Genomic DNA, 25,845 nt, shown 5'->3' on the forward strand with positions numbered 1-25,845 from the left:
TTATTCATTTCAGCACTTATGCTATAAATTTAATTTTGAATCATCTATTTTTATAAGAAAGAATAAAATTTAGTGTTTTTTGTTTTGATTTTAATGTTGTTTCCATGGACATGGCATGGGCAAGTCCAGAAAACATATAAGAATTCTTTTTTTTCATAAGTTTTATAGTTGATATCTCTATAAACTAAAGCAGAAGTTCTCAACCGGGGCTCCGTGTGCACCTCCCAGGGACTCCGCGGCGACTCGTGGAAAATAATATAAATCAGTAAATTTGATAGATAAATAAATAAAAGAGGCCTACAGGTTCTCTGCCATAAAAATTATGTACAAAAAAGAGCTCCGCGAGTCAAAAATGTTTGAGAACCGCTGAACTAAAGGATCAAAAGAGGAAATAAGAGAAAAATTCATAAAATCAATTCAAATCTTAATCCGGCCTTTAAAAGGTTAATTATAAACTTTCCAAAAAACACATTTTCGAATTTTTCAATTTTGAAGTACTATGAAATTTTCTGTCTCTAACTGTGCTCAAGTTCTTTTTCTACCCCTGTACTAGAATATTTTTAAAATATCTTAATATAAACTGCTGTCAGGCGTTATATATGCTAATTTTTTCCACTAAAATGCTCTTTTTTCAAAACTAAGTATTTTGTTAGATAAGGAACATTTTTGCGAACATCACTCATTTAAATGTATTGAAACTTTGTGCCTCTCAACACTATTGTGTTAAATACTTTAAAGTGGGAATTTTTTATTAAATTTTTATATTTATGGCACGAAATATGGGTAAATTTTTGTGATTTTTGAAACAGCTGCACGTTGTTGTGTGTTGAAGTTAAAATTCAAGAACAAAAATAACCGACAATTAAAATCCTAAAACCTCGCGTTAAATTGTATAAAAATATTCAGTATTTGAGAAAAAAAAAAATAGAGTGCCTAAAGTGAATAAAAAGTTTTGAATATTCCTTAAAAGAAAGGAATTTTTCCCCATAGCAAAGCATGGGGAAATAGCAAAGCACCAACCCCCTTAAAAGGCCTTAAAAACCACAAAATTTCACGGAATATTCGATTTTCATTTAACCGATTTCTACTGTATATGTGTTTCAAAATTTTTGCTTCATGTTGTGTTGTTGTCTTGACGCGTTGATTTTTCTACTGAAGAAGTCAAGAGAAATCTTACATTCAGCAGTTCCTTTGACAAGAAAGTGGATAACACCTTATCTCTGAATAGATTGTCGTAAGTCAAAGCGTTCTACCTACTTACTCATAGTATGACGAAGTCTCACGCGTGCGAGAGCTGATAATAAAAAATAACGATATCTCAGAGAGTAGTTTCTAAGTAGTTGGTGACTGGCCAGGTTAAATTTTTTACCCTAAAAACACACTCAAAATGGAAAGAGTTTTTTTGGTCAAAACTATGAGGTTTCAAAAATTTTATATATCTCTATCACATAGAAATAGGTTTCACGCGAATTTCTTGCGGCGGCAAAATATAGTTTCGATTGCTTTACGGCCATGCTCAACGAACAACATGCTAAAGTATGACCAACGAATGAATTACCACGGACACACAACTTCAAAGATTGTGAAACAACTTTTACCGACACAGGACGACTTCAGCATAAGACATATTGGACCACGTTTAAGTGATCAACAAGAAATGCTCAAGTATATCGGATTTGAGGTGAGAGGATTTTTTTTTTTTTTAATTTTGAACAAAATAACTTTTATTTTCTGAGTTCGATGATTTTTATAAGAATTTATTAGATGAGTAAATAATCAAAATATTACAGTGTCCAACAATCGACTGATGGTTTTCAAAATGGGATAGCGTGAAAACAGTGACAGATATTAAAGTAATTCTTGCGGAATATAAACGTGTGAATTCCGGAGTTTCAGCTACGTCATTCATGTTGCAAGGAGTTGTATAGTTATTAAAATAAAAAAAAATGAACTTTTTATACGGATACCCTGAGCTCAAAAACACAGTTGTTGAAGAACGGTTAGAAAGTTGTTGCCTTGTCTCTCCTGATGACACAACAAAATATTTCCACGTTTCTAAGTGCAATATTCGCAGAGATATCTGAATTCAAAAAAAATCGGAGAAAAGTTCTGAAAGAAGCGTTGTCCGTTAAATTTTGTTGTTCTTTCCCAACTTTCCTCCGATTTTTCAATTAGAATATCGCAGCGATTGGGGCTCTTAGAAACGTAAATTTTTCATGTCTGCATCAGGAGAGACAGGACAACAACTTTCTAATTAACTTTTAAATTAACACGTAAAAAGTTAATTTTTATATTTTAATAACTATACAAATACAAGGCCGCAACAGGCAAAATGCCCAGAGAGGTATCTGAGAAAAAGATACCCACAACAAATATGATATCATATATTTCAAAACAACCCCTTGCAACATAAATGGCATATATGAAATTCCTGACTTTGCACATTTATATTCCTCAAGGATGACTTTAATATCTGTCACCGTTTTCTTGCTATCCCGTTTTGAAAACCGTCAGTTCGATTGTGGGACACTCTGTACATGTAGTTATGGTATTATGCTCTTCTCCATGATTTTGATTTTTCTAGAATATAGAAGAACTGATACGTAAGACTGTGCCAGAAAATATCTTGCTGGATAGAACATTGGATATGGACACACCAAAAGGTCAGTCAAAATTATAATTATTGCTATAATCGGGTTATTTCACACGGAAATCGACCGATTCCAATTGAATAGGAATCAAAATAAATTATCAGTAGTTCTAAAATTTTTAGCATAACTGATAGTTTTACAAAATAATTTTTTTTTGTAAAGCCGGGTTTTCCCAGGAGCCGGTTTCTCTGCGCTACGTGAACCGAATAGGGCCATTTGGCGTCGACAAAAACGTGTAGCTAATTTAATCACGCTACGCGTTTGTGATTTCCTAGCTTGGCGAATCATCTGTTCTGTCGTCTCCATATTCACACGTATTTTTGACATTTTATTTGCAGAAAAGAAGGGGAAAGAAAATACAAAAAAAGTGAAGAGAAGATGGGCGAAACGCGCGCGGCGAAAGGGGCATTTGACTCCTCCACAGAAGCACGCCGGACGTAAAGCGCTGGCGTGAGGCATGTTACGCTCTGTAGGAAAACCGTCGCAGTACCGCTTTTCCTATTAATTAGTAAGTGGACGGCGTGTCATGCTAGGCGATTCACGTTGCACGCGGCAGAGAAAACCTGCTCCTAGGAAAACCCGGCTTATAATTGTATAAAAAATGGTTGAGTCATAGCAGCGGAGGGGATAGTGAATCACAACGAGTTTTTATTAATACAGTGAAAAATTCACTACAACGATATTCAAATATAACGATAAACCCGTCTACAACTATATTTTTTTTAAATGTTGTTTTGAATCGTCTATAGTCTAATGTTAAACTCCTCTCGATACAACGATATCCTCTACTAAAGGGCCGTAACTAGGATTTTTGTATTATTTTACCACCCGGGGCAAACAGGATTTTTGTCGGCCCCCCACCAATTCAAAATTCGATAATTTTGTAACGGTGTTATATGTGTCCACCTAAAATTTTCAGCCCCCCTAAATTTTCCGGCCGGGAAGAGTTGCCCTTCCCTTGCCTCCCTCTAGTTCCGGCCCTGTCTACTACGATTAACCCCGATATGACGAATATTTATGAGGAGATTTTGAAATCGCAATAACGGTATTTTTTTATATTTTGCTCGAAATATCCTTCAATATACTTTTAAGTTCGTCACGCATATTTTAGTTCTTCCGAGAGGACGTCTAATAATATCGGTATTTGGTACTACCTGATCACTGAAAGTGTTGAAGTTTTCGGTATCGCTACTTTTTTGTGTGATACACCAAAGTGCATTGCAAAAAATCTTTTTACAGGGACAACACATCTAACTAAATTTTGTTATCAACTAATCAATTAATATTCTTTACCGCGAATGAATGCTCAAAGGCGCATTTTTTTTGGTGGTACTAAGAACGCCGATTTATAGAAAAGATGCCAATAGCAGCATAAATTTGATAATGTTGCCCCCTGATATAACGCTAATCCCACTACAACGATATTTTTTCTTAGTCATAGAACAGGAATCTTCAACCCGTTGCTCGAGAGGACCACGGTGCTCCGTGAAGCATCCAGAGTGCTAGATGCTCGTGTCCGATTTCGTGCTCACGAGCACTTGGTCAACGTTCCAAGTTAATACTTGTAAAAATTGCAGTCAAGGATTGAAATCATCCTAATTTCATGCATTTGTATGTTAAACTTGCCGTAAGGGTGCTCTTTTGATGATGGGTACAGGCTGTGCTCACGAGGAGGTTGAAGATCTCTGCCGTAAAATATCGTTATATCGAGGTTTCACTGTATACTAGTTGAAAAGAGTGCAAGAACATTCTTATATACCTAACTTTGCAACGTAACGTGTTCGTTATCACTGATGTAGTGATAATTGAATCACCAAACCTCTCACGCAAAAGCAGATCTTTAAAGGACATTGCCCTATGGTTTCACGTGTTTTCTGATGCATCAATTTAGGTGAGACACTTGGTAATCGAAGTTTTTCTTCTGGAAACTGAACAATATAAAAACATTTTTCGATGGATTTTTCCAAAAATCGACAATACGTCATAATAAAAGGTTCTCACGCATTTTTTCTTTGAGCCATTGCTGACTACAGGAATGTTTTTCACGCTTTTCAAACTATATATTTAATTTCTAGCAGATCACATCTAGAATACTATCCATATTCACGTGTGCCCATTTTTTTTTACCATTTTAATACAATATTTTGTCCATTTGAAAGCACAGTAATACATTTAATGGTTATCTTCTATGGTTCACTCCCCCATAAAAACGTATTGAAAATTACAATTATTTTTTACAAAAACAGATGTAAATTTGTAAAATATTTGAAACAATTTAATTAATTAAAGTGGATTTTTTGATATCCACAATGGTTAATTAAGGGTAAAATATATAGTTTGTCATTATTTCATACTGTTATCTATAAAAAGATAAAATATTGCTCAGCAAAGTTACATAGTTGTTACCTTGAATTCCAATTCCCACAATTTGGAGCGATCCTATAAATCTCTGAACATGTGAAATTTAAGCAGCTTACAAAAAAAAAAAAAAAATGACACCGACAAGTGTCAACTCTCTTTAAATAAAAAAAAGTATTGCTCATTATATTGCCGTATTTTGTACTGTGCAATGACTAATCAAAGATTTACTTTATAAAATACCAAAGGAATTAGAATAATGGGTTTCTGACCATGTATTTCCTATTTATAGTCGAATCCCGTTATAACGAACGGCAAGAGATCGGAGGAATCACTTCGTTAAAACGAAATTTCGTTATAAAGGAATTCCAGATTACCTAGCATTGTTGCTACGTAAACTTATTTGAGGGATTAGAAAAGTGTTCGTTAAAACGAGATTTTCGCTATAACGGTATTCGTTAAAACGGGATTCGACTGTATATTCAAATATACACTGGAACATAAAGAGATATTGTTGAAAAGCGCTATACAACGTACCTAGAAAGTCCTTGTCCAGGCAATTTTCTTCTCAACTGTTGAATAAAATAAATCTATTAAACCGAGGTATATCTAGTTAAACTGGGGTTCATCTAATATACCTCAGTTTTAAATGAGGTGAATAATCATTTTATGGTGACCTTTTGCTTAAACTTATCAATTTTATTTTAATTACAAAATTTAATCTTTTGTTTTTATTTTCCACAGAACCTTATATCCATGTTTATATAAAAAGATTGTCCTTACAATAAATATTAAAAACAAAACAAGTTTCATCACCATACTACAATATGAAGCGAGACATTTAATTTTTAAGTTTTTGATTTTTCAATTTTTTTTTGTGTTTGAGAGCCATCCTTTCAGTTGTTCTTGAGGGGTCGGTACAAGAAATATAAATTGAAATAGGTTTATTTTTTTTCTCTTTTAATATCGCTCAGTGAAAAATTCTCCAATAATATTGCTACATATTTCGTATGGTGAATTTAATAAATAAAATTAATTAACTACGTGTTTGCAAACAAGTAACTTATTAAATTTTATTCATAATTTTTTTTCTTCAAAATAGTCGAATATCAATCATAATCACCCAGTGTTTTCGCATCAGAGACCTGTTTAAAATCGATGTCTAATTACTTTCAATTACAAATTTAATGAATTCGTTGTTTAATTTGTGAACGATCCGTGAATTTGCTCTTAAACTTTAAAAAGGGCGCGATAGATACCCAGGTCGATAAGATACTCGCCTAAAGTACCAAAGAATGTTTAGAGGTGCTGCGAGTTCGATACCCGATTCGTTCTTGTCAGAAACTTTCCTGGCGCAGGAGTACAACGGAAACGGTGACATAACCACAGAAAAAGATTGCTACCGCAGGGTGTCACACATCTAACAGGTTAACGCACCAACCTCTTGGTGAGTACAAAAAAAGGCTGCCGTTCGGAATCGCAATAAATTGTAGGTCCCGGTCTAATTATCCCTCGTGTGCAGAAAATGACCGCGGTGCGACAAAAATGATCAAATGATTAAAATTAAATATTTTCGCCAATATATGTCGAATGCAATGAAACTTGCTTTGTTTTACATGGGAGGCTAAGAGATTATATTAAAAGTTAGACTTTCTTTACGTGCCATACTATAAATATTTAACTCATTTAAAACATGTTTTTTACAATAGAAAGTTTTTTTGGCCAATGGTTGAGAAGAAAAATGCCCGAGTAAAGACTTTTTTTTGACATACTCTATATAGCACATGTTTTTTCAATCTTTCAAATATATCCAATAGAAGTATATCATGGGACAATCAATGTGCATTAAACAAAATGCGAACATCGATTACGCGTCATTTCTTTCTGCTTAGGATTGGGTCGTTTTCGGCTGAATTCACCCTCGTGGTTCAGCTGTTACCGATTTTCTTATACGAAACCCAAAGAAAACAAATCCGTTTCATTGCTATCAGCTTCACGGTCGATTTTGTAAATCAATGTTAAGGTAAAAACTGTCTATCTAATAGGAATAAAACATATATCTATAGCTAAAACGTTATACGTGGTCCTTTATTGGACAAGAATGTATTAGCATCCTTGAAAGCACAAACACACAGTGTACATGCTGTTTATCGTTATTCTATTCGCCATTGAAAAAAAACGTAATATTTTTTATTATACCTTTATTATTATACCTTTCCTTTATTTGCAGCTCAATCCTATTTGGAAGTAATTTTTTTTCTATGGCTAATGGACATTATTTTTTGTATGTTTCAGGTGAACACGAACTTCTCGATTACTTACGAAGCATTGCCCAAAAAAACAAAATATGGAGGTCTTATTTAGGAATGGGTTATTACAACTGCTTGGTGCCTCATTGTATCTTGAGAAACATTTTCGAAAACCCAGGCTGGTGAGGCTAATCATTATTTTTAATTCAGCTGTAACTTTTAGAATTTACACAGTGACACCCGAATGCAGTTATAATTTTAAATCTTCATAGGCAACCATTCCTATATAATTTGTCAATACGGTAATCATCATTCTACGTGTTGAGTTAGCGAAAAATCGTAACTCTCAGCATATTGCGATTTTGAAATCGAAGATAAGAACAAAAATCTTAGCTTTTTCTTGTAAGATAGTTTTATCACTTCGCTTTTTATCTATTAGCGACATTTTAACAGCATACGTATTGCTCTTTATCAAAAAGCATGTAGAGATAATCGTGATATACCATCTTAGCAAATATTTTTCACAGTAATTGCCATGTTTATGCGAAGTACAGGTGATTGGATACTAAGCGAAGATAATTGGAAAGAAAAGCCACATTCCTCTGCGAGGAATCGAACCACCAACCTCGCACTTTGCAGGTACGTGCTCCACCATTGAGCTACAGAAGACAGGAACCCTTTTTCCTAAGAACAGGGGACTGCGTAATAAGCCTCCCAACTCAGCAGCAGCTCGTAAGGAAGTTAGCCCCCAGATAGCGACATAGAACGAAACGATGAATCTCTCCGCTAATTTTACTGTCTGCGCTCTGTAGCTTAATGGTAGAGCACGCGCCCGGAAAGTGTGAGGTTGGTGGTTCGATTACCCGCAGAGGAGAATGTGACTTTTCTTTCCAATTAGCTTCGCTTGGTATCCAATCATCTGTACTTCGTACAATTAGCGAAGAGGTTCATCGTTTCGTGCCGTGTTTATGGTCAATAATGACCAGAATTTTCATTAAATGCCCCAGTGGCAAGATGCTCGTCTTCCACTATGAAGGGTACCGTCAAGGTCTACGGGTTCTAATCCGGGCATGAACGTCAGAAACAAGTTCTTTATCTACCAAGCCTGGGGTGATCACCGATAGATAGTGCCTTCATTTCCCACCCAGCTCCGCTGATTGGAAATTGCCGTATGGCGATATATGACCGGAGTTGGTGTGCGGTAAAGTAGAATTTTCATTAAAACAGTATTGATGTAATTGGTATACGTATACCTATTTCTTCAGTAAAGCAATTTAGCATCCACAATCATATTCCGAGAGACAATAATTATTCAAGTTATATATTTTAATGGTTATCACTAGGTAGAATGTCCATCATTTATCGTCTTGCTATTATAATAAGCTTGAGTGTGAAGCCATAATTTATCTCATAATAATTATGAAATTGATGTTAGAGTGAAACTCATTCTATCAGTTCAAAACTAGTGGGATACTAATGCTAATTTCTGAAGCAAAGCACAAACCAAAATGTTTCTATGTTATTAAACCTCAGTCTCGTCCACTCACGCGTATACTTAGGCCGAGCGAGAATATTCAATATTGTATACAGGGTGATTATTTAAGTCCCTTGGCTGCAAATTACTGGCGAACCGTTGATCTCAGAGGCATACTTCCAATTAAAAAAAAGGTTCCAAATAACGTGTAGACCACAGCAGATACGTCATTTATATTGCAAGGGGTTGTATAGTTATGAAAATGAAGAAAAAATTAACTTTTTATTTGGTTATTCGGTCCTAAAAACCCGATTAAATGTAGTTGTCCTGCCTGTCCTGATTCATACTAAAATAAAATTTCGCGTTTCCAAGTGCAATATTCACTGATATATCCGAATTTGAAAAACGGAGGAAAGTTGGGGGGAAAAAAACAGCTCTAAATGCAGGTAAAACGGTTTATCCGTATTTAAGGCTCTTTTTTTCCAAGTGATGGGAACTTGGGTGCATCTGGTTCTTCAGGCTCAAGTCTCTACAGACAGGGCCGTCTCAAGAATATCAAGGGCCCCCGGGCCAAGTGGTGTTTCGGAGGCTCTACCTGGTAAATCCTAGAAAATGTAAACCGGATCTCATTTTTGTGAGGCCCCTCTTCTCTTGAGGCCCCCCGGGCCGTGCCCGGGTGAGCCCATGCGTTAAGACGGCACTGTACAGAAGCTGGTTTCTGAAAAGCTGGTTCTTTCTCTTATTTGCAAAGGATCCTTTCACTCTTTATCAACAATTTTCCAGTTGACTTTCCTTTTGAAAATACCACAGCAAGTTTTGGTTCCTTGTTCATCTTCCGACAAACGCCCTTTTCGACCAACACCAAACTAGAGATAGATGGTGCTGTTTCATCTCAGGAATGTTTTGATTGCTGATTTTTTTTTGTATACCAGTGGTTCTCCAAAGCGGGCATCGCGTCTCCTAGGGGCGTCGCGGTGAGCTTGCGATATTTATATGCGCCAATTCGTTTGTTTGAAGTGGTTCTTTGTTAGGTTGCTCTGGGGAGCCGTGGACGAAATTTGACTACGGCAAGGATGTCACGGGTGAAGAAAGTTTGAAAGCCACTGGTATATACCTGTATCTGTTCTCCTTCAATATGCTATCAGAATCGTCTGACGAAGAAGAGGAGTCACACACCTACGCGGCGCGTAGGTGTGTGACTCCTCTTCTTGCAAACAATGTGCCATAAAAAACTGCTAGCTTTATGCCATTTTTCTGCAGCGATCTTCACGATGCTTTCGAAAATAATACATACAGGGTGGGCAAAAAGTGAGTAGAAACTTTAAAAATTCGTAAAATCCGGAAAAATAACTGAAATAAAAAGCGGTTTGCAAGGTTAGCATCGCTAGGTCACGGGAATTGTTTTGACAGGGAAAAACCTCAAAAACCAGCCGATAGGAGGCGCTAGTACGAGCGATTTTGGTGGAAATATGCAAATGAAACGGTTATAAGAACTTGTGCTCCTAATCCACAATCCGTTCACCGTTGTAAACCGTGTAAACTGTGACTCGCCTGCAATGTGTTATCTCCTGTGGTGGTGGTCATGTATATAATAATAAACGATTTGGAGGCATTCTGTTCGTTATTTGCGTATCTTTTCTTTGACTTGTGTACGTCAGCACCACCTATCAGCTGTTTTTTAGTTATTTTTTTCCAGTCTTAAAAAAATTCCTGTGACCTAGCATTCTAAGCCTGAAAACCGTTTTTTATTTCGATTATTTTTCCTGTTTTCATGAATTTTTAAAGTTTCTACGGATTTTTTGCCCACCCTGTATTATATTTTGCTTGTTTTCATTCGAATTTTGTAATTTGACAGCTCAGAATATCGACAGAAACGTCGACACTATTAGTGCCAAGTTTGTCTCCGACAAAGAACACTTTAAATTTATGGTTATTCATTGCCTTTTCTCTATGGGAATAGACTTGTGCTTCTCAAAGTGCGCGCCACCAAAATTTGTCAGGAACATCGTGCCGAGCTGTTGACATTGATAATTGCCAATTAGGGCTTTGAAGAGTGTTTATTCTCCAGACTATTCTGGGGAGGCGCGGATAAACTTTGTCATGGCAAGGGAGATACGGTTGGCAAAAGTTTGAAACCCACTGCTTTAAATTATCAGTGGTTTCTGCCTTACCCCAGTGGGTCGTGACACACACTTTGGGAACTAACTGTATTAGGATATAATAGACGTGAAGAAAGAAAACTCATTTCAGATAGTCGTATTCAAGAGGCGACAAAAAATTATTCACCTGAGGTGGCAAAATTTGCAGGACCGGCCCTGTTCACTAGTAATTTGCAGCCAAAGGACTCAAGTGTTCACCCTGTATATACTCTTAGCTTGAGAAATAAACGAAATTCTGGTATTATAGATCAGCGTTTCTCAACCTATGGTCCGCGACGATGGCATAGGTGGTCCGCAGGCTGACTTGATGAAATTATTCCGTTGTAATGGATATTAGTAATATCCGCATGTGTTCAAATAAAATTATATAAGTACCTTCATATCTAGGTTCCCCTTCCATCATCGAGGAGAATGTAGAAAATTGTTATCCTAAATACGGTCTACCACTAAATTTTGCCAAAACTTGAAAATTTATTGCTTTAAATGAAATTAACTAATTACAGCTAATACTGCTGAAGGTTATGGAAATGAACGGTTGCTACAAATCACTATTCGACTCCATCACAATTCTTGACTCTCTTTTCCCAGTTTTTATCCATCTTCATCCTTCTCTTCTCGTCGACTTCCCTCCTCGAGGCAGGTCCTGCAGCTCCTTCGTCGGTTATTTAGAGTAATTAATACATTATTTTGTTTTCTGTGTCGGTTACTAGTGTGCGGGTGATTAATTTATATTTTTCTCTAGAGGGGATTATCACAGGGACAGAGAGCGAGGTCGAAAACGAACCCCGCTCCGTTAATGATAACAGGGTTTTTTTTTCGCTGAGCGAGCTTGGCGTTATGTTCGCAACGGCCACTTGGCGAAACGCTCCAAAACAATGACCGTGGTACGACAAAAGTGATCAAACATGTGTGGCATCAAAAAAAGTTCGAGATATTATCAATCTTAGACTGACTTAGAAAATAAGACTAGCGATATAAAAAAAAAATTCTATTTAAGTACAAATTTTCTTTTCTCTAATGACACGGTACAGAAAGTACTATTGTTAAAAATTGGAATTTATTTTATAAATAAAACATTACAAAAAATTTCATTGATGATGATGGGCAAGTACACGACAATATTAGCCATTTTCGTGTTGAAGAGAAGAAAATCTGTTTTTTTTCTCCTTGAAACATTTCTAAATTTACCTTCTTTACAGGACGACTCAATACACACCGTATCAGGCTGAAATCTCACAAGGCCGTCTTGAAAGTCTACTGAACTATCAAACAATGATCACCGATTTGACAGGACTGGACATTGCCAACGCCAGTTTACTTGATGAAGGAACAGCTGCTGCAGAAGCTATGGCTCTGAGTATCAGGTAACGCAAAAGACGCATTGGCATAATTCAAGTGATTATAAAACGATATGATACAAGGTGGGAAAAGTCCGTAGAAACTTTAAAAATTAATAAAAATCGGAAAAATAACCGAAATAAAAAATGATTTATAGGATTAGCATCGCTAGGTCACGGGAATTTTTTTAATACAGGAGGGGAAAACCTAAAAAAACAGTCGATAGGTGGCGCTGACGTACACAAGTCAAAGAAAAGATACGCAAATAACGAACAGAATGCCACCAAATCGTTTATTACAGCAATATGTGTCCCACATGACCACCACTACACTGCTGCTGCACTTTGCCTTTGCTGGATTTGTGACTCTCCTGCAATGTGTTATCCCGTGTGGTGGTGGTCATGTGGAACAGATACTGCTGTAATAAATGATTTGGAGGCATTCTGTTTTCGTTATTTGCGTTTCTGTTCTTTGAATTGCGTACGTCAGCGCCACCTATCGACTGTTGTTTTTAGGTTTTGCCCCCGTATTAAGAAAATTCCCGTGACCTAGCGATGCTAACCCTGCAAACCGTTTTTTATTTCGGTTATTTTTCCGGTTTTTGTGAATTTTTAAAGTTTCTACGGACTAAAGTTTTGCCCACCCCTGAATTTGGTTTGAAATATTAATTAGCGGTGAAAAAATATCTGAGATTTCCCTAATTTCCTGCGCAGATTTTCCCAAACATTTTGTTCCATCGCCCCTTCATTAGAAAAATTTTTCCTCTCATCGCCCCCGCAGACTCAAGTGATCCCATAAGATCCTATGGTAAATCCGTAGCTTCTACCTCCCCCGGACCATTCCATCGCCCACCAGGGGGCGATATTGCCCATTTTGGGAAACACTGGTATAATCCGTGGTGACGTATAAAGGGATGATCGTCATAATTTTTGTGGAAAAAATACCAATTTTTCTACTCAAGTGATTCAGAAAAGAAGCGAAAAACTTTAAGAGGTGATAGTACACACCAATACAAACAATTGTCATCAAAGAATGCATGGTCTAACATGAAACGCAAACGTGCTAGCGTGTTTCGAAACGGCCGCTACTCAAACGTTGAAACGGCATTCCTGTTGAAATTTTATCGGGAGAAAAAGAACACCACATGCATGCAAACGTAACCTGGGGAAGAAGAAAAAACTGTATGCAAGTCTGTGTCACAGTGAATAAAAGGTGCGGACGACAGAGCTGTGAAGTTATTCCAGCGTGCAACCGTTCTAACAGTTGTAACGTACGGGATAATGTGTGCACTTTAGTTATACTGAAAAAGCACACATGCATTTCATTTACGGATCTGAAAACGAAAGTACCACAGAGGCAGCACTAATGTACGGTAAGAGTTTTCCCTACAGGCGGTTGCCCAATCCGAAAACATTTCCGCGCTTGCATCGGTAGCTATGCGAAACTTGATCCTTTCTTGCTGCCCGGTCTGATGCAGGTCCTACGAGGGCTGCCAGAACAGCAGGTGTGGAAGACGAGATTTTGGAGATGGTGGCAGATCAGCCAACTACGAGCACACGAGCTGTGAGCCGTAGCCTTGGTGTGCCACAATCTACGACATGGCGGGTGCTGAAGAATGAGAGGTTTTTCCCATAGCGTTTTCAACGTGTCCAAGCATTGAATGAAGAAGATTATGCTCGTCGCGTAGACTTCGCTCGCTGGCTCCTACAGCAGAGTGCAGCACGCCCCGATTTTGCGGCATCTCTTTTCTCCTTTGAATGCAATTTCACACGAGTGGTGCATTTAATACCCACAATAAACATGTCTGGGTGTCTGTAAATCTACACGCGCGTCAAAGACTCTACTCCATCAATGTTTGGGCAGGAATCATCGGCGACCACCTATTAGGACCGTATTTTCTGCCAGAACGCCTTGACGAAGGCAAATACCGGACGTTCCTGCAAGAGGTGCTGCCACGATGTTCCACCTGTCCTCCGGTGGCGTATGTGGTTACAGCATGATGGAGCTTCAGCCGATTTCGGGCGAGAGGTACGGCACTATCTGGACGTGGTTTATCCAAACCGATGGATCGGGCGAGGTGGTCCTGTAGCATGGCCACCACGATCGCCCGATCTGTCGTGTCTTGATTTCTTTTTTGTGGGATAGTCTGGTGTATGAGCCTCCTCTTGACTGTGAAGAGGACCTAATCGCAAGACTTTCGGCTGCTGCTGGGAAGGTTCACGATATGCCTGGAATATTCTAGAGCGTTCGCCAATTCCTCCTTCGTCGCTGTTCTTCTTGAAACACCGTTGGCGGTCGCTCTTTTGAGCAATTATTGTAAATTATTCATTAAAATTGTTTTTTTAACGTATATGTTATTCTTGTGTCTTCTCCTCGTATACTCGGTTTTACTATGTTGCACCCTGTAGCACGTTTGCTTTTCATTTTACACCATGCATTCTTTGATGAAAATTGTTTGTTCTTGTGTATACTACCACCTGTTAAAGTTTTTCCCATCTTTTCTGAATCCCCCTGTATACAGTATATGCTACTTATAAAATCTTTGAAAAACAATTTTTTTTACAGATATAGTTTTGAAAATATTTATATATTTAATATTTACTAAAAATATCGTAATCTGGGGTAACTTTGTGCTGAAGGGCTCGCAATTTTAATAAGCGGATTATTTTCGGCTTTCTAATTTCCAAATGCCATGCATTTATTGGTTCGCCGCAAGTGATAAAGCGCATGGAATTGGCTGGAAATTCGAAAGTAATCCGGCTGTCCCAAAGTTGAACGCTCACATTGTCAGTCCCAAAGTTACCCCAGTTTACGATATCTATTTGCTATCTCAGTTTGTCAGTGAAAAAAAAGGCGCAGATGAGACGCAGTGGCTTGTAATCTGCCCTAAGAAATTCTGATGATTTTTAATGTGTAAGCTGCAAATTATGCATACGACACATTAAAAGACTAAAAACAAATAGCTGAGGCATAAAATAATGCTTTACTGAAATTTAAAAAAAAAACCCACACGGACACAATTTTAAAATTTTCCACATTACAACTGTCGCAGTAGAAATCACTAAACCTTCTCGAAACAGCCACCTATTTTGCACAAGAATATTTTTTTCCTATCTCGTGCAGTGATAAATGCTTTTCTCAAAAACGAAAATAATAATAATAATGATAAATAAAGAAAGAAGAGAATAAAAAAAAAACTAATCGTTTTCTGTTACTTATGTTGTACGCAAGAATACTATACCACCTCGAAGGGAAAGGGAAAACAACCTTACTCTCTCCCCTTCTGTTAGGCCGGGATTACACTATAAAAGTGTGATAAAATATCTTTACAAAACTTGAAAAAAAAACAACCAATAAGCCTATTGGTCTCATTCTCTCGAATGTAACCGATACGCTTAGTGGCTGCATTTTTCAAATAATGCTGCTAAGTTGTGATGCCGGCCTTACAGACTTTGAGCAAAAGCTGATTCCGGCCACCGATAGTTGATTGACAGGACGGGGGAAGGAAAACATGTTGTCAGGAGAAGAAAACTTACGACGGTATCCGGTCTTGGGGTTGCCGAAATGAGAGAGTTTCAGGAACCCGAGAGTTGCCCCTTTCCGAGGTTGCCGAAATAAAGATATCAAGTTAGACGAGACCTCTCGGGATTGCCGCTCTAAGGGTTAAAGCATATTTAAAACACACACAGATCATTATATGTTCCGTGTGTTTCATTCCTTCCAATTATTTGTATGCTTTTCACTGGCTAAATATTGCGCGTTCTGTAAATTACAGGTGGAACAAGCGAAAGAAGTTTTACTGTTCTGATAAGGTTCATCCTCAAACAATAGCAGTTGTTGAAACCAGAGCAAGGTAGGTAAGTCCATTTACGTTATTTGTTAAAATTTCATCGATGAAAATTAATTATAGAAAAGATAAGTCAGTTAAATATAGAGTGTGACTTATGTTGAATTTTGAACCGCATCATTTATAAATAAACCTATAAGTTATTAAATTGTGATCGCTTATTCTGACATCTTAAACTATAGAATTTGATGGCTGATTAATTCTTCGCTTCTACATTATTCATTAGTTGCTTTATGATAGCATTAAAATTCATAAGATAATTTTTCATAAGTTTGGGAGAATTTTTATAATCGGAGATTGATCGGTGAATGGAACGTCTTCCTTAGTTCAGAATTACAATCAATCAAGTTGACGGATATAGAATACGAATCGATGATCCGATAACCACGTAAAAGTGAAATATTAATCACATTAAAAAAAAGAAAAACCTGTAAATAAAGTTTATGGTATTAATGGCAAGTAATTTTGTGTTTAAAAATATACATTTTGTAAAATATATCGTGAGCTGAAAACATATATAATATGTATGATATTTACTGTAAGCAGAGGAAAAACTGAGTTTGGGTTTTCTTTCATTTTCAACTTAATTGTGCCTAGATCATAAACTGAATCCTTTTCGGTGTTATGATATTTATTATAACAGTAATGATTAATATTATTTATATATGATCCCTCAAGTTGAGAGATGGCTAGGATACTACGGAAAAGCAAGCTTAGTCTATGAAACTAATGGCACATCAACCTGTTATCACAGATTTCCTCTGAAACAAATCACTGGAGAAATGCATGAAACATTTTGTAACATTCATAAAAATTAGTGAAATGGAGAATAAGATTTACTCTTATTTGAGAGGGGGATAAAACTAGCATTCGCGTCTCAAGTGATACCACCCAAAATAGTAGTGAACTAGTGATATACAGGGAGGGGGAGGGGGAGGTCTGTAAGTACTAATTCCGCCTTTATCGCATCAACCGTTTGTCGTAGAGGTACGGTTATAAGTTAAAAAATGCTCAAAATGTATTTAGATGTCACTCTGTACCAGTTCCGGGAGTGAAAATGTAGTGTGCCATAAAATAAAGACCTCAATTTTTATGCGACCCTCCCTGTTCTTTAACTTTTAATTAAAATGTTGTTGCCCTGCCTCTCCTGAGGAGACAGTAGTTTTATTCTGTAATGTTAAAACTCACTAACGATGGATTTTTCAAAATTCAAACTGAATGGGGGACATGGGGAGGTTTCTAAATTTATATTGCGCAATCATCGTTCAACCAAAACCGCTGGAAGCTATAAATATGAAATTTTCGGTCAGTATTATCTATTCATATAAAAAAAGTAAAAACTCTGCATAAAAACATCGTAAAAGCAATAGTGATCACTTGGTGTGCTCGGGGAGAGTTGGTTTTTATTCAAAAAGAATACACCATCAATCCCAACGGAGTATCCATTCGAATTCAAGAGAATACAGTTGTTCCCTCTCAAGGTGTGCTTTGCCATGACTATTAATAAATCTCAAGGGCAGTCTCTGGAAATGGCCGTCATCGACTGGAGAGAGCACTGTTTCCACGCGAGCGAAGCCGCGGGTAAGAGCTAGTTAACTCATATAATAATAGATGCGCCTTCTTTATACCCGTTGACAAATCGGCATTGATGTTAGGTTACATACCAAACCACTACGTGACATCAATCTCACGTTATCTGGAATTTTCAGGGCAGAAATTTTTTTTTGTCTAACGATTGTCGAAGGAAAACAAATTCTTCTGAATAACAATTCTTCTTGATCAGTATCCAGAACGTACGATTAGTTTTTCTCTTTAAAACTCTGAAATAAATATCCGAGCAATTTTTACTGAAATTCTACGCTCAAATGACGTTTTCTCTGTTTTTTTTTCGGTCTGAAATAGTGCTATGGGTGTCAAGATAGTTGTTACCGATTTCTCTGGAGTAGATTTAACACAAAGAGATTATTCCGGAATACTCTTCCAGTATCCAGACACAGAAGGTAACGTCATGAACTTCACTGATCTAGTTGAAAAGTGCCACAAAGGAGGAGTAAGTAAAAGTGATATTAAAAAACGCTTATATACGTAATACCTTTATATTTATATTTACTGTTATTTAACCATAGACATGCAAACATGAAAACATTATCGAATTATTTAATGAGAATAAATCTTTTCGGGTTTTCTATCTACAGGGTGGGCAAAAAGTCCGTAGAAATTTTAAAAATTCATAAAAACCGGAAAAATAACCGAAATAAAAAACGGATTGCAGGACTAGCATCGCTTATATATAGGCCAGGGGAATTTTTTTACAAGAAAAAAACTAAAAAAAAAAACAGCCGATAGGTGGCGCTGACGTACAAAAGTCAAAGAAAAGATACGCAAATAACGAACAGAATGCCTCCAAATCGTTGATTACATCAGTATGTGTGCCACATCACCGCCACTACCACCACAGGGCATAACACATTTCAGGCGAGTCACAAATCCAGCAACGGAAGATTGTAGCACTTCCACATACACGGTTTACAACCTCGAATTGATTGTGGATTAGGAACGCAAGTTATTATGACCGTTTCATTTGCATATTTCCACCGAAGTCGCTCGTACCAGTGCCACCTATCGGCTGTTTTTGAGTTATTTTTTTGTCCTGTCTTAAAAAAATTCCCGTGACCTAGCGATGCTTTTTTTTTTTTCTTATTTCACAATAAGATTCTCATTTCTTTTTCTTTTTGTATCCTGTGTATATAATATGGCAAGTGTAAGATTTTTTAAAACATACCTCCATCCTAATATGTGCACAGGGTGATCAGCGAATAAGCCCTTATTTCAAAATTAAATATCTCTACAACAAAGATCAATAGAATTATGCGGTAAACGGTACGTTTATTAGCAAAACTACTGTAAAAATGTTGTACAGAAATTTCGAAAATTTAGTTTTTTTTAAAATTTTTTAAAATTTAAAAAAACAAAACAAAACTGGAGATTTTGGGGTTCCGAAAATCCTCATTTGTGTGAAGAGAAACCACTGCATTCGCCTAAAGTTACTGCATGGGCTGCGGTATGCGCTATGTGTGCTGACAAATTGTTCCAAAATTGTAACGTAACGTTCAGTAGTAATCGTTTCTCGCACGAAGAAGAGGCCGATAATGCCTCTGGCGCATACCGCAGCCCATGCAGTAACTTTAGGCGAATGCAGTGGTTTCTCTTCACACAAATGAGGATTTTCGGAACCCCAAAATCTCCAGTTTTTTTTTTTTTTAATTTTAAAAAATTAAAAAAAACTAAATTTTCGAAATTTCTGTACAACATTCTTATAGTTTTGCTAATAAACGTACCGTTTACCGCATAATTCTATTGATCTTTGTTGTAGAAATATTTAATTTTGAAATAAGGGCTTATTCGCTGATCACCCTGTACATTCATCTTAACTAAGCCCCGAAACTTATCCAACTCCTAATCCCATCTCGTCTGTAATCACCACAAAATTTGTTAAACGCGACAGTCCGGGGAAAACACAAAATAAATAAATTTTTTGACACAAAATAAAGTGTTCCAGACTCTGCCACGAAGCTGGGCTGGAAGAGATCTCGGCAACGGGATAAGTCCAGTGGCAAAGTTCTGGCGTTCATTCATTCATTCAGCGATGCTAACCATGCAAACCGTTTTTTATTTCGGTTTTTTTTCCGGTTTTTATTCATTTTTAAAGTTCCTACGGACTTTTTGCCCACCCAGTATTTCGAGTTTTGAGAAGCAATTGTGCACTGTTATCGTTTTTTTAGAATGTTTATATATTTTTTTTTCTATAAACATATTACATAATGCAGTTAGTCATCGTCAATATATTGAATAATTCATTAAACTCTTTTGATATTCAATTTGAATTCACTAGTTTTCGTTCTGTGGGACATGCATTTGTGTAATACAACTACATTATACATCCATGAATTCTAGGGGGGGGGGGCGACAGCAAGCCCTCTTAGAAAGTTTATTGGGAGCAGGCGGGGAGGGGCAAGCACCCTTATTGCTCGGTTTCCTGTGGTGTCTTCAGGTGTCTATGTTCAACATGGTGTAGGTAAGATGGACTTCTACTGGATACTATACAATCTGCATTGCGATAATCGAAAATTTATGACTCAAAAAAATTCTAAGTACACTGCGACAAACGTAGCATTTTTACGAAAATAATAAGCCAGCCGAATAATATTTTACAGGAACGGCGAGAATTCTCGTGTCCCGTAAAACGGGATGTAGGACCAGAGTGTAAAAATACGTAGAGTGGTATATATGCTTATCGAAAATAATCTTCATTATGACACGGCTCGAAAAGGTTGGCCACCCCCTACGTTATACCTATAAGGGCCGCTGGCAGTCATTTTGACTGCACTTTCTTTTTAGTGAAATATATTTAATCACTCATTTACCTTTTCTTAAGCATACAGAGTGTCCATAAAATGGCTTTCCAACTTTAAATATGAAAATTTAGAGGGCAACTGTGGACGAGGTTCACCATAAAAAAAAAAGTAGATAAACATTGCATTTTTACATCACCTCGTACATTGCTCCATTTTGATGATGTACACTTTTTCATATGCATAATCGTGGTTCTTTTTTATTCACACTATTTAGTTGTTTGATGACGCTTTGGATAACATAGCATATTATTATGCCACTGTAAATTTGCAACATCGAATAAAAACTAGGGCACTATTAAAATTTCATACCACAAATTAATTTATAAAGAATATACAATTAAAAAAAATACTTCATCAGTACTATCTGATTCAGACCAGTCACTTCCGGAATCACTACTTTCTCTTTCGGGTAGATATAGCCGAAAATCATGATCTTCGTTGTCAGAGTTTGCATCGTATAGCAGTCAGCTCCAGATTTATTGTCCGAAATATCATTTAGTACTGATAAAATATCATCGTTTTGTTCTAATACATCCTTCTTCTAAGAGCCATTTCTACATGCTGTGAATGAACCTATGTTTTCTAGGAAGCCTTCAAAACAGATGGGCGCCTGAAGAGTTATGAAATGTAAAACTAAAACAAAAACTGAGCTTGCTAGGTGAACTTTCCTTCAAATTTTTGTACGCAGAGACAAGTACAGAAATAATGAAAAATCATCAAAGATTGAGTGTGCACGCCAAATACTGTCAAGGTTATAGAGTTTTCAAAATCGAAAACAGTCAAAATGACTGCTCCGGCCGTTCTAGTTGAGTACCCTTGATCTAAAGCATTGTTTGTCAAAGTGGGCAATATCGCCCCCCTGATGGGCGATTGAATGGGCGTACCTCTTCGGAACCTGAGAATCGTTTCTCCCAAAGCAATTTTTTATCCGAAGAACGAGGAAAAAGTCACATGGGGGTAAGATCAGGGAAAAAGCTGGTTGTAGAAGTAACAGAACGTGATGTTACGACAGGTAATTTGGCACTAGGAGGGACCTGTGGGCCGGCGCATTATAGTGATGGAGAACCCACAACTTGGCCTTCCAAAGATCTAGTCGCTTGCATCTCATCGAGTCGTGCAGACGTTTAAGGAATCACAGGCGAATTGCATTACGCTTGTACTGGATATAAAAAGCATCTCCTACAATTGTCCAACAGTAATCAGTCAGCATCGAGGTTGACCATTTTCCCTGGTAATACTGTTCTATGGCCTTCATAAAATTTCCACCATACAATAACACTCATAAAGCACTTTTTAACGGCTAACAGGGTAATATCTCAAAAATAAGAGTCAATAAAATTTACAAGTCGGACGCAGTTTACTTTCTGTCCAGTGATACCGCTCATAAAAGAACTTTATTAACATTTAACATGGTAATTTCTCCAAAACGAGAGACAATGAAACTTTTTCATGGGAATATTTGTATTCAGCTGGTCAAAACGATTCTGAATTGTTCAGGGTAATATCCAGTCTGAATTCACCCCTCGTGGTTAAAATGCTCACGCTGAAACGAAAACGATCATTCATCATGTAACAGAGCTCTATATATATCCTCTCTTTCTCTAGTAATTCTTTTATAACTTACAGAAATGGATTACGTCACAACCTTTAACCACAGCCGAATGTCTTCAATTTTTTATAATTGTATAGGGAGTTGCTGTTTGCGCCACCGATTTATTGGCTTTGGCGTTATTGAAACCGCCCGGTGAATTTGGAGCGGACATTGCCGTTGGTACCAGTCAGAGATTTGGAGTACCTTTGAACTATGGTGGGCCTCATGCTGGGTTTTTTGCGGTGAAGGAAAAATTCACCCGATTGGTACCTGGTCGGATGGTTGGCGTGACAAAGTAAGTTTGTTGAAACAATTTTGTTCTTCGTTCGTATTTCGTTTGTTACGTGTTTATTTATCTAATATAAGGATATGCGAACATTTTCTTTTTTCCACAGAGACTCAACTGGGAGTATTGCTTACAGACTGGCTCTTCAAACCAGAGAACAACACATTCGCAGAGATAAAGCTACCAGCAATATATGTACAGCACAGGTAATAAGAATGAGCATTACCCACTCCTAACTTGGGACAAACGCCATTTTATTTTCTTTAGCCGTTCTTGAATGGGGGTATTTTTTAAATTTTAACGTTTCATTGAGAGGTTGATTTTTCAGTGCAATGTTCAAAATTGTCCTAAGCTTGGGCACTTGACTGTACTAGAGTTACGCTCCAAACTTTAAATAGAAAAATGAGAAAAATATTCACCAAGACAGGTTTATTCATACGTTTGATAACGTTAAACCCATGATCTATCATTCGGAAATGATAATAACCTAAAGTAAATGGTTTTATACAGCTGCATGTAAATTTTTTAAGCCTTGTTTTGCAATGTATCCTACTTTAAAAGCCATTAAACACATTGTAAACAAAGAACTTCCATAAAGTATGTAGATTTTTGCCGGTTAATCGCTCAGCACATTTCAGTCGGAATACTTTTCATTCCGGCAAAGTGAAAATGCTTCACTGATGAGCACTCATCATTTTTTTTTTCGGCAACCGGAAGATATATGAAGTTGGTCGTTGACTCCTTTTCTCTGGAGAGAGGTTACATCGAGAGAACTCATTCCTGGGATACAAAAAAAGGAGAAGAGCTGACACTGCAATGGGTGCTAATGGTTGGAAAAGCTCGTTTGGCCACCCCAACTTTGTATGGAAAGGAATCTCTCCTCGCTAGGTTTATTGCTTTCGTTAGAACGATGACTGCCGCAGTAAATGACATCACCAACAAGTGCAGTTTTAGTCTCACCTGATACTAAATGGTCAAAGTTTTATGCATTTTTCTGTGTGAATCACTTGCAAATATTTTTAGGGCTTCCAGAAGAAATTCGAATGTATTCTTTAAAATATTTTTTGCCGGTGAAAGAAGACAAATTCCGAATGGAATAAAAGTTTGAATTATTCTCTTAAAAACAATGAATGCAGCTCTAAAATAGTAAAAAGGAAAAACCGTTGTTGATTATTATGATTGTTAAAGTGAATGTTCAAGAAATAACATTTCTAACCAAGCAAATGTGCTATTTTGGTTTTTATGGCAAAATTGTTATATATTTCCGACGAAAAAGAAAAATTTTTCATTGTTTCTTCTACAACAGTGATTTTCAAACTATGGGTTGCACCCACCAATGGGGTCGCGTCAATGAACTTGGGAGGGGGTGGTCGCTAGAGATTTTTCCAAAAATAAAAACATCCACACACACACAAATAAGAAATTATTATTTTAAAAATTCTTCAAAACTAAAAAAATGCCTTTACTCGGCTGAGCTAATTACTATGCAATTTAATACAATGTAATTTTATCAAATTCTACTTGCACAATAATTAATATATCAAGTTAATAGTTAATAAAGTTGTACAGGGTGACTCAGAGAGAATCACCAGATTTCACAATTATATATTTATGAAAAATTAAAAACAAAGAATGATAAGTAATACATGAAGAATATAGGGGAGAATGTTTCATGAACAATTTTTGTTAATGGCCGATTTCAAGTGTAGAATGATTTTGGAATCAGATGATTCTTCCTTAATCACTCTGTACACGAAAATTAAGGACCATACATGTCGCTGCACTTCCATATCGCATAAGGAAAACTAAGTACATAAAAAAAAGATACAGTATTTATAAAATATTTAAAAAAAATTGAGTGTCTCTCTCTCGTTAAACGTCAATATATATATCGCCAAATTAAAATTGAAACAAGTGTTCCGAAAAGTGCTTTCGGGATACCACATTTATTGGCAAAAAAATTCGGAATGTCACGTTTTTCCGGGACACAGTCATCCTATGTAAGGGGTCGTCGATAATTTTTTTGGTCAAAAGGGGGATCGTATCTTGAAAAGTTTGGGAACCACTGCCCTATAAAATGTTAATGGAATGTCTTTTCAAATTTTTCCAATAAATGATTACATAGTAACTGCTTGAAATGTTCGTAACGACTTTGACTATTTGCATGAGAAAAAAAAAAACTTAATTCAAAGTTTCTAGTAAAGTAATAAGGATTTACAAAAAGAGCAGAAAAATTTCCGACGTAGTCCGTTTGTTTTACACTACCTCAACATATGTACAGGGTGATCGTAAATTATTTCAACGAAAACATCATTGTGGTGATAGTTCACAATAATTATATTTGCAATGGAACGCAATTCTCAATTTCATTTACATCGTAGAAAGAAATAAGTTCGATGAACGCTTAACATACCCAAGTATTTGCGAAAATTGCATGAGAAATACAAGATGAAGGTCAAGTACAAGTCAGGTCATGTGGTCAATGTTTTTTAAGGTGAACGGGTAGAACCCGTCTTTGTTTCAACTCTGTACGACCTCAATGATCTGGGAGGAAGTGGAAACGTTGTTCCAGACATCCATGGACTATATAGAAGATTTCATAGTGAGAATCACTGTTGCCTAGTCTATCAACAGTTGCATCCCTAATTTGCAGTGTAGGCTGTGTGTGTGTGTGTCCGCGTGGCGCAGTGGTAAGATGTTCGTCTACCATCACGAAGATTGCCGTTAAAGCCGCCTGTCGATGCTGGGGGGAAGGTAACCACCGATGGATTTCATTTCCGACCCAACTCAAAGATAGTAAGTTGCTGTATGGTGATATGACCGGAGTTGGTGTACGGTAAAACATTGGCATATCCTGTAGAGGACGACCCTTTGATGCCACGTTGCCTACTGTTAAGAGAGTAGCGTGTAACTTTTGATTTTTTTTTTTTGGACTTTACCACCTTGTATATATATATAGATATTTATAAAACAAAGAATTTCTTTAGTGAAAAAATTCGCGATGTTAGTTTTGATCAGTAATATGGTAACAAATAGAAACAGAAGACTAAATCAAATTACTTTTTTTCATAACGAAATGACTTATTTCATTGTTTAAAAATATTCTTTTCAACTGTATTCCAGGCATTACTCGCGAATATATCTGCCATGTATGCCGTATACCACGGATCAGAAGGATTGATAAACATAGCGAAAAAAGTTCACAATGCCACAATTTTATTGGCTCAAGGTAAATACATGAATTTCAAATACATGAATTGAAGTTTTTTTTTTTAAACTTCGTGAATGTGTCGCGTACTTAGCAAAATTTCAATTCGCATATTTGTATATATATAGATCGTATCTTTCTGTCTCTCTCTTACAAACAACAGAAATTGAGTATTTCCAAGTGCAAATTCATCATATATTGATTCTGAATTTTCATTGTATACATTTTACTTTCCTTACTGAAGCTAGAGTTAGCATCAAGAATAATGT

The 25,845-nt window shown here is 36.7% G+C and overlaps 1 protein-coding gene across 2 annotated transcripts in view; it reads left to right on the plus strand.

Annotated features, from left to right (window-relative positions):
* Positions 1–1,292: 1,292 nt before the first annotated feature.
* Positions 1,293–25,845, plus strand: part of LOC149085187 (glycine dehydrogenase (decarboxylating), mitochondrial) — a 53,341-nt gene continuing 28,788 nt past the window's right edge. The window contains exons 1-9 of one of the 2 annotated variants that reach the window (XM_089233050.1): positions 1,293–1,681; positions 2,585–2,663; positions 7,305–7,440; positions 12,091–12,255; positions 16,005–16,082; positions 17,979–18,126; positions 22,181–22,377; positions 22,478–22,574; positions 25,492–25,597. In XM_089233050.1, the coding sequence (XP_089089176.1) occupies positions 1,388–1,681; positions 2,585–2,663; positions 7,305–7,440; positions 12,091–12,255; positions 16,005–16,082; positions 17,979–18,126; positions 22,181–22,377; positions 22,478–22,574; positions 25,492–25,597 (1,300 nt within the window). In that variant the 5' untranslated portion in view covers positions 1,293–1,387. Of the gene's footprint in view, positions 1,682–2,584; positions 2,664–7,304; positions 7,441–12,090; positions 12,256–16,004; positions 16,087–17,978; positions 18,127–22,180; positions 22,378–22,477; positions 22,575–25,491; positions 25,598–25,845 lie in introns of those variants that run through there. The other variant, XM_089233051.1, reaches the window with a different exon arrangement.

The sequence above is a fragment of the Pholcus phalangioides genome, unplaced genomic scaffold (assembly GCF_987345545.1).
Source record: "Pholcus phalangioides strain wild (caught in Gottingen) unplaced genomic scaffold, Ppha-v1.0 ptg000007l_1, whole genome shotgun sequence".
Taxonomy (NCBI): Eukaryota; Metazoa; Arthropoda; class Arachnida; order Araneae; family Pholcidae; genus Pholcus; species Pholcus phalangioides.